This window comes from Clupea harengus, chromosome 21, assembly GCF_900700415.2.
Source record: "Clupea harengus chromosome 21, Ch_v2.0.2, whole genome shotgun sequence".
Classification (NCBI taxonomy): domain Eukaryota; kingdom Metazoa; phylum Chordata; class Actinopteri; order Clupeiformes; family Clupeidae; genus Clupea; species Clupea harengus.
The window spans coordinates 5,147,352-5,157,351 of NC_045172.1; the positions used below are offsets into that span (position 1 = coordinate 5,147,352).

Here is a 10,000-nt window from a genome sequence, read left to right on the forward strand (position 1 = left end):
TCAATCACACGCTTCAGGTGGGACTCCACAGTAGCCTACAGATGAAGTTCCTACTCAGCGCTGTGTGTGTGTGTGTGTGTGTGTGTGTGTGTCTCAGTCAGCTCAATTTGTTTATACATACATCCTCTAAACCAGCAAGTCTGTGAAGTGTGTAGAAAGACGACACCCTGGATGCTGCCTGCAGCTGTGGACTTCACACCTGCTGGCCGGGGAATGACGCTACGCTATTAGCAAGAGCCTCATGTCGCTGCGCCATTAGCAAGAGTTTCATGTCGGAGAAAAAAAGAACCTCAAGAGTGAATAACTAAAATACAGTTTGCCCCGCGTGATGTTTTTTTTTTTCTGTTTTCAAAGCAAACTCAGCAAATTGTCGGGGGAAACGGGCAGCTGAGATACAACAGCGTTTAAATCACTTTTAGTCACATCTGCTCAGCGCTACAATCTCTCACATTCTGCAGCTTAACAGCGTGGAGGGAAAGGTAATGTTTCGTGGCCCCACATTAGTGGTAGTAGCTCATGTTAGACACGCATGCTGACTGTGTGTGTCATGAATCAGGCGGAGACCAATGTAGCCCTCCTTCCTAGTTGGGTTCGGTGTGGATGCACTGTGGCATCAGAGGCAGATGGCTTTTGAGTCGAACACACACACACACACACACACACACACACACACACACACACACATACTCATTATTGCTAGTTTGAACTTTTCACCTTCTTTCACTGAGTCTGGAAGCTTCTTCTGATATTGTATTTTGGCGTGTGTGTGTGTGTGAGATGATTATGTGGACGTATTCCTCTCTGACCACCCCCTGGCCTTGTGCTGTGGAGCAGAGGAGGAATTGGTTGCATCTGTCTCCTTGAAAGTTTTGTGTCTGTGTTTACATGTCTACGATTGAGTGTGTTTTCATGTCTACGATTAAGTGTGTTTTCATTTGTGAGACTGGGGTGGTGTGTGTGTGTGTGTGTGTGTGTGTGTGTGTGTGTGTGTGTGTGTGTGTGTGTGTGTGTGTGTGTGTGTGTGTGTGTGTGTGTGTGTGTGTGTGTGTGTGTGTGTGTGTGTGTGTGTGTGTGTGTGTGTGTGTGTGTGTGTGTGTGTGTGTGTGTGTGTGTGTGTGTGTGAGAGAGAGAAAGACAGAAAGAGAGCCAGCAGGGTTATTTTTTCTGTGAGTTCAGGAGGTCCTCTGTCTCCTTGTGTAGGAGGGGAGTTTGTCGGGGAGAAAAAAAGCGACTGACTGTATTGAGCAGATCAGTCAAGTGCACAGCCCTGAGATGTGTCTGTGTGTCCCTGTGAGGGAGTGGATATTTGTGTGTGTGTGTGTGTGTGTGTGTGCACGGAAGTGGATCTGTGTGTGTCCCTGTGAGTGAGTGAATCTTTGTGTGTGTGTTCTTGTGTGTGTGTGTGTGCACAGACGTGGATCTATGTGTGTGCACATCTTTGTGTCCCTATGAGTAAGTGAATCTTTGTGTGTGTGTGTGTGTGTGTGTGCACAGACGTGGATCTATGTGTGTGAGCGCATCTGTGTGTGTCCTTGTGAGTCTCACACCCTTTTCCCCTCCTTTTCCTCTCAAATTCAAGTTCAAAAGAAGCTTTCTTGGCATGACCATAACGTTCTACAACATTGCCAAAGCAGTTGGGTTGGGTGTGCTCACTGTATATACAAGATACATCAGAAGGGAAAGGGAGAAGTGGAAACAATTAAATAAATCAAAAATAATCATCATCAAGGAAGTAGGATATTAATAACAACAAAACGATCCTTCTCTTTCTGTGTCTCCCACTGCTTTCCCCCTCCTCTCTCCTCACCAACTTTCATGTCTGTCTCTCTCCCCCGCTCTCTTTCTCTCTCTCTGTCTTACTCTTTATCACTATCTCTCACCCTCTCTCTCTCCATCTCTCTCTCGCTATCTCTCACCCCCTCTTTCCCTCTCTCTCTCTCTCTACCTCAATCTCACTCTTTCTTGCTATCTCTCACCCTGTCTCTCTCTCTCTCTCTCTCCATCTCTCCCTCTCTCCCTCCTCTCTCTCTCTCTCTTCTCCCCCCCCCTCTCTCTCTCTCACTAGGGTGTGTGCCATTCGTTGAGGAAGGAGGCCTGGAAGTTTCTGCTGGAGTATTACCCATGGGGCAGCACACAGGAAATGAGGCGGAGTCTGCAAAGAAGCAAAACGTAAGCGGGGTGTGTGTGTGTCTGGCTGTGTGTGTTTGTGTGTGTGTGTGTGTGTGTGTGTGTGTGTGTGTGTGTGTGTGTGTGTGGGGGCTTGTGTGGGTGTGAGTGAGTGTGAAGGCTTGCAGTTTTGTGTTCCTCTTCCCCATCACTTTAGCTCTCACCTTCTCGCATAATGTATAGTAGTCAAGCTGTCACACACACACACACACACACACACACACACACACACACACACACACACACACACACACACACACAGGTAGACTCATCTAGTGCAGTGCTGATGTTCTTTATGACTAGGCTTCTTAGAGAGATTTACAGAGGTGGAGTAAAGCAGAGACGGAGCCCAGCCTCTAGACTGGAAAAACTCTCATAATCAGCAGAGGACCATCATCTTCCTCATCTTCCTCTGTGACAGGGCTGTACGTCTCCCGCGGCGCTGCATATGTGTGTCTGTGTGTGGGCGTGTGGATGACGGAGTGAGAGAGAGTCTGTGAGTGGATGCATGTGTGTAGAGGTGATTGGATGGTCGTCTTTTATAGAACCCCCTACCTGAATCACTTGGCGGATATGCAGTTTTACCTCCCGCCTCCATATCTGCAGCAGCAGTAGCCTTGAGTTTACACTAGAGCACATGCACCATTCCAAACCACACGTACAACATGTGGACTCTTTTTAATCGTGTGTGTGTGTGTCTGTCTCTGTCTGTGTGCCTGCTTGCCTCGGGAAGTGTGTTTGTCATTGTGTGTGTGTGTAAGACTGACTGTGTAGTTGCACTGCTGTTGTAGTCTGCCTTATAACCAGGAAGGTCCGTGATGACTTGGTTGGTTGTGTGGTTCTGCAGTATTCTGATGAAACAGGTACACGTGTCTCTTTCTTGTTTTCTTTTGTTTTGGTCAATCCCTGGCATCCCTCCCGGTTTTGGTTCTGGTGTGAGCCGGCTCCTGGAGTAGATTCTGGCCCACCCACGCCGGGCCCCTGCCCACTCTAGGCTCCGGGCTCTTGGCCAGCTGGTCCTGTCTGTCTGCCTGTCAGTCACTCGCCCCAGCAGCCTCACATTCATCCATAATGCAGGACCCCCCACCCCTACCCCTCCCAGCCCAGACTACCACCCAGCACTTAGACCACACTGATGATTACCCTCAGCTCTGTTCACACCCCTCTTTCTCTCTCCTTCTCTTTTATATCTCTCTGCCTCTGCCCACCCCTCTTTCTCTTTCTTTCTCTCTGTCTTGTCCTGCCTCTCCCTTTATTCCTGTCTTATTTCCCTCTCTCTAACTCTACTGTCCTTTTCTTTCTCTCGTTCACTCTCTCTCTTTCATTTCTCTCCCTCTCCTTCTGTCTGGTTCTCTCCCTCTCCATTTTTCTCTCTCACATCCCTCCATCTTTCTTTCGTTCTTTGAAGGGATGAGTACTTTCGTATGAAGCTGCAGTGGAAGTCCGTCAGTGAGGAGCAGGAGAAGAGGAACGCCAAGCTGAGGGACCACAGGAGTCTAATAGGTGAGTAAACACACACACCCCACGCACGCACGCACACACACACCCACACACACACCCACACACACACCCACGCACGCACACATCCATGCACGCACACACACACACCCACGCACACACACACACACACCCATGCACGCCCAGACACACACACACACGTGCAAACGCACACACACACGCAGACGCACCCACATACGTACACACACACATACACACTTATACGTACACACTTACACATACACACTTATACTTACACATACACACTTACACATACACACTTATACTTACACATACACTCATACACACAGTACTGCCACTGTACATATGCTTCAGACATATGCTCACATGCCACCCTGTCTGCATGCTTCCCACGCATGCAAGACCTCCCTTACACACACACACACACACACACACTCATACAAAATATTGCCATCCTTGCAGCTGCCATTACATCCCAAAAGCTTGTAGGTAATTGAGGTGAATGGTATACACATTCTGTTGACTGTAAACAACACACCCTGTTCACACTTTCAGATAAAAAAAAACACCCTGTTTGCACTTTCAACCACACAGAATTTGCTTTGCACTTAGTACCTGACTTTTGGTTCAGCCATTTCAAAATAACTTTCAATTCCTCTCCGCCTAATCGCTGAAGCATCAAAGAGGTGAGGACATGAAGGCTGTTTCTCAATCCACCCTGCTTATCCCTACCTCAGCTGTTCTCATAGACAGATATTGGTATGTGGTAATGTTAGGCTGTTGGGTAAATCAGTCACAAGCTATGTTGTTTTTATCAGCCTGTAGTGTAAGCGGCCCTAATCAGGTAGTAGTGGGAATGCTAATAGGACTAGCGGTAGCGGTGTCGTGCTGATTTGGCTGCCTGTCACCTTTCCCATGCGGACACACCTGTCCTCAATTTCACTGCTTCTCTCTGCTGATTGTGTTCAGCTGTTTCCAAAAACCAGCGTGAGTGCAAACACTCACACACTCACACACACACACACACACACACACACACACACACACACACACACACGCCCTGGCTCCTGCCACTCTTGGCCAGGAAATCATTCCGCCGGCTGATTGCTGGCATGTATTATTTATTGGCCTTCACACGCCCTTCACCGGTCGCCGCCACGGCAACCAGAGAGGAAAGCGCCGCCGATCCCCACCGCCTCCACCCAGCACCCAGCACCCGCCTCTGCCTCCGTGGGCCAAGAACCGGTCCAGAACAGACCCGACGTCAAACGATCACCCTCAGCACTTTTCTTCCCCCTCCTTCCCCCAAATCTCCTCCTTTTTCTCGGCTTGCGTTGGCTGTAAGCTGCCGCGGAGAGTTGGAGAGGTGTGTTTGATTGCTGTAAAGGCCTTAGTCAGGGGGGCAAAAGAGCAGGGCTGTTGGCACGTGTCGGGCAAATGAATATGGAAATGGCCCTCGCCGCCCCGTGACAGGGGATTGGTTATGCACTTTTCTCTGTCAAGTTGCACTTTTGAAAAGTTCTTGTTTTAGGAGTTTTATATATATTTTTTTCCTTTCTCTCTAATCCCAAAAAGTCGGATGAAAAACAATGAGTCAGACTTCGCACGCAGACTTTTAAAGCAGGATTTGGGTGATTGATCGTCAGTCGAGATCCATCCATCTTATCACGTATTGAGCCCAACAATCGTCCTTGGCTTTTATTCTCTCTCTCTCGCTCCCTCTCTCCCCGTTTCTTAATGATTTAGACTTTTCTCACTTTTTCAATCTTTGCACCCCATCTTCTTCTTTTATGTTCTCTTTATCTGTCTCTTCATCTTTCTCTGTCTGCCCCCCCCCCCCCCATCCCCTCTCCTCCCTTCTCAGAAAAGGACGTGAACAGAACAGACCGGACCAACCCTTTCTACGAGGGCGATGACAACCCTGGCCTGATCCTCCTGCACGACGTCCTTATGACCTACTGCATGTACGACTTCGACCTGGGTAAGATGGCGGCCTCCGCTGCTCGCCAGCGTCACTTTAAAGCCCCCTCTAGTTAAACATCATGTGTCTTCCTCTTCTTTCTCTCTCGCCTCAAGCATGACGGTCCCTTTCGCTGCCATCATCACTGTGAAGTATTCCAGATAAACCGTCACGCACTAATGCACACACTTCCTCTTCCTCTTCCTCTTCCTCGCCCTCGAGCAGGGTACGTCCAGGGCATGAGCGATCTGCTCTCGCCCGTCCTCTACGTGATGGAGAACGAAGTGGACGCCTTCTGGTGCTTCGTGTCCTTCATGGATCAGATGGTGAGATGCCGCCGCCCCCTTTGACCTCTCCTGTCCTCTCTCTCTCTCCTGTCTCCCTCGCCCCATCTGTCCTGTTTGTCTTGGTTCTTTATCCCATGCCATCCTTTATGCCATGTTAAAGAACAGAGTGAAAGAGAGGTGGCTAGAAATGCACTGTGGCCTCCGTGTTGAGTGGGGATGAACACACTGAGAGAAAGTGATGACCTTAAGCTGCATGGAGGCGTGACCTACGTTCTTTTTCTGTCGATATTTTTGCAATTGATTCATTCTTGTGTTAAGTGTAGTGATGTGGTGGTCTCTTGCTGTGTGTGTATGTTTGTGTATGTATGTATGTGTGTGTGTGTGTGTTTGTGTGTGTATGCGTGTGCGTGTGTGTTCCTGCGTGCGTGCGTGCATGCGTGCTCATCTGCATCTGTTAGTATTCTCAGTTCATCTTCTTTTTGCTACATTACTAGGCACCATGGAGACATATTGTCATTATCATCTCAAGGCTTTACAGCTTATTTTCCTAGAAGCATTAGTAACACTGAATGCCCTCTATTTTGTGCGCTTCACATTTGTCTGAAGTGTTGATCATAATGTTGCCCAGTGCATATCCATCCAAAGTTTTTTCTCTCTCTTGGGTTTCGCTGTGGCAGAGTCCCGTCTGTCTTCTGTGTCCGAATGATCTCTCTGAGCTTGGACACGTGGTCAGCCAGGTCATTTTAGAAGTGGATTTGGCGTTCATTAAGCATTCATAGCTTTCCCGAGCCGCTCAGCGCATGGCAGATTTACTGTAGTAAACAGCCATCATTGCATACATTTCCCTCTGAGCGCACCAGTGGCTGCCAACGCCCTTGTTTTCCCAGCTCCGCGCAACGCAACGCAACACAGCACAACACAACACAGGGCCTGGTAATCTCTCAGCCATCAGCACGCTCTATGCATAAAACATCACACATCAAGAACCCTTTATTTAATATGAAAACCTGACACACTGTTGACTACACACTACACACTATTGATCGCCAGATGAAGGTAATCACGATTGCAAGGTGCATCAATCTAACGGCCAGCACGGTCATGTTATTCTTATATGGCCTGTGTTGCTGCGCTCCAGGCTATGAAATGTATCTGCGGTTATTGCGTCGGTTTGTTGATGCTATTTATTTATTAATTAGGTATTATGTTTGTTGTCTCCTCCAAACACACACAAACTTTGAGGAGAAGATGAAGGTCATCAATAGCCAGCTATTGACCTTAAAAATACGGCTATATCATTGCTTGTTTATATTTGTTTGTTGTCTCTTCCCAGCACCAGAACTTTGAGGAGCACATGCAAGGCATGAAGACCCAGCTGATTCAGCTCAGCACCCTGCTCCGCCTGCTGGACCCTGCCTTCTGGCACTACCTTGGTAATGCACACGTTATTACAATGTAGTAACAAGATATTCCATTCACTTTCTTTTAACCACTACGTAATTGAGAGCACTAATGCTGGACCTCGCCTTGTGGAACTACCTTGGTAATGCAGACTTTATTACAGTGTAATAACAAATAATAGTATGTGAATCTCTTGTTAATTAATACATAATTGAGTGAGCTTCTGCTGAACCTCTCACTTGGACAAACTACCTCTGTAACGCAGTCTAGTAACAATTTATAGTATGTACTTCTCTTCATGCCAAACAAATAATAGCATGTACTCTTCTTGTTATTGTAAGTGAAGAATGGAAGGATACACCTTATTACGATGTAATTAAGTAAGTTACAATAATAGTATGCACTTCGAATGGCATTACTTGTTTTTGCATTTATTTTTTTATCCTACCACTACATATAACTGACCTTAATTTAATAATGTAAATTTGTAATAATGTTAGGAGTATGCTTTAATGAATTCAGTGCTTTGCACTCAATCGAGTAAATGTTAAGTGCTTAGTACCTTGGGACACATATTATAAACTGGACCTCGTCAGCTCAACACCTCTGCAGCTCAGAGAGCCCTTTTGGGGCAGTGAGTTTGCCATGTGATGCCATTGGCAGGAGAGTGCTAAACAAATGCCAGGAGTCTGCTAATGAACCCTCAACATGCGGCCATCGCACGATACTCAAACCCTTTTCAGTGGGTGACGCTGTGCCAGCCGTTCCACTCGCAGGCGGGGAACGAGCCAACTCAGCCGGGCAGAAATTGGGACACTGGTCATGGCCCAGAAACAGAAAAAGGGACGAATCTGTGCTATATTCATCTTCAGATGCCCATAACATGCAGAGATATTTCATCTTGTCCTATTGTCCTGAGACTGTGCTCCATATTTCCTGTATCTGATCAGCGCATTCCCATGGTTGTGCCTGGCTTATATTAGAATGCTCTGTGACTGCGTGTGGTTACTGTAGCGTTACTAAAGGGTTACTATAGCGTTACTGTCGCATTACTATAGTGTCTTTACAGACCATCACAGAAAGTGCAGCCTACACAGACATAGAATCACAGTCTCTCACACACACACACACACACACACACACACACACACACACACACATGCACACACACACACACACACACATGCACACACACACAGAGACTCAAAGAACAACAGGTTCCCAGAGTTTGACAACACGTATCAGCAAGTAATGTGTAGCGGGTGCCGACATCATCCGTCGCAGGCCAGCCGATCCGCCACCTGCCGTAACAGCACTGCCGACAAGTCCGCCCGGTGCGAGACTCCTCCCCCCAGAGTGGCGACGGCAGACTCCGAGACAGTGATCTATTGCCACCAAGTTTATAGTCATTATTTCTCCTGATTAATTTTCCCCCTTAATCCCCCTCCGCACACGCGCAAACACACATACACACACACACACGAAACACAAGAGTGAAAAACTTATCAGCGTCTAAGCCACCAACAGCAGGACCCACAATTTAGAGCTCTCTCAAGAACAATAAACAAGCAAATCCAATAATATGCAAATGAAAACACAAGTTATTTATGGCTTTAATTTGAGTAGGAAAGGTTAGATGTAGGGGAATTTGGGCAAGGAGAGAAGATGGAGAGCGTAATTTGTTATTTCGTTATTTCTTTCCCTGGGTTTTGGGCTTCTGTCGAGACATCCTGTCAGCATTAGTCCAGCTGGTTCGCTCATTCCTGGGATTGGTTGATTGACTATAATAACCTGTCGGGTGAAACGAGTGTCCAAATTTCTTGGAAATTCACCCCCACTTACTTTTGGTTCCATATCTCACGAAGTACTCTTTGCCTCGTTGCGAATCCCATGTCAAAATAAACGGCAGGACTAGCCCTTTTCAGTGATGCTACTTTGCTAGTCTGTGCAACAAACTACTGTGAAGTAATCTGGGTTTTGAAATGACATTTGTAGCTGTCATTAACTGCTTGTCTCTGCATCCATCTCCACATACTTAGTAGTCTTGTTTGAGTTACTCACGTAATTGTTGTAGTTGTGTTGACATGAAACGGGTTCTAAACCTTATGCTTCACAATGACACTCAGTTTTCAGTTAGTGAGCCCCTTGGTAAACAAGAGAAAGGATAGTGACAGCAGAAATCAATTCTTTTGAAGTTCTTTGATAAAACAGATTGTTTGTGATCATTGTGATCAAATAGATGTGCTGCAATTGACAGTTGTTGACGTATTTCTCCAGGATGGCTCAAACATTTAATCTGTCATACAATAGACTAGGGCTAGGCTACTACACTAACGTGGTGAAACGAAATAATGTTTAAATAGATAAAAGGTAAGACCAATAGTTATATTCATATCATATCATTCATTTTATACTTGTTTATGTATGTGCTGAGACCAATTCCATCATAGTCCCATCTCATCAAGTACTCGAGTACTGTTATCGAGTACTCTGTTTTTTTCTGGAAACGATTAATCGATTTCTAAAATCATCTCCTCGTGCAACCTCTAGTCTATACATATCTGAAGAGATACCCTCCCTGGAAAGATGTAAAAGTATAACAATTTAATAGACACAAAAAAAATATTTCTTCATTAATATGAAGGCTAATATGAGACTTGTACAAGTAATATCATATGAAATGATGGGAGATCTGGATAGCCCTGAC

The 10,000-nt window shown here is 46.4% G+C and overlaps 1 protein-coding gene across 2 annotated transcripts in view; it reads left to right on the top strand.

The window, feature by feature from the left end:
- LOC105892288 (TBC1 domain family member 15) overlaps positions 1–10,000 on the top strand; it is a 35,034-nt gene that overhangs the window by 20,631 nt on the left and 4,403 nt on the right. For both annotated transcript variants that reach the window (XM_012818539.3, XM_031558364.2), the window contains exons 9-13: positions 2,066–2,169; positions 3,575–3,669; positions 5,510–5,626; positions 5,831–5,931; positions 7,226–7,325. In XM_012818539.3, the coding sequence (XP_012673993.1) occupies positions 2,066–2,169; positions 3,575–3,669; positions 5,510–5,626; positions 5,831–5,931; positions 7,226–7,325 (517 nt within the window). The remainder of the gene's footprint in view (positions 1–2,065; positions 2,170–3,574; positions 3,670–5,509; positions 5,627–5,830; positions 5,932–7,225; positions 7,326–10,000) is intronic.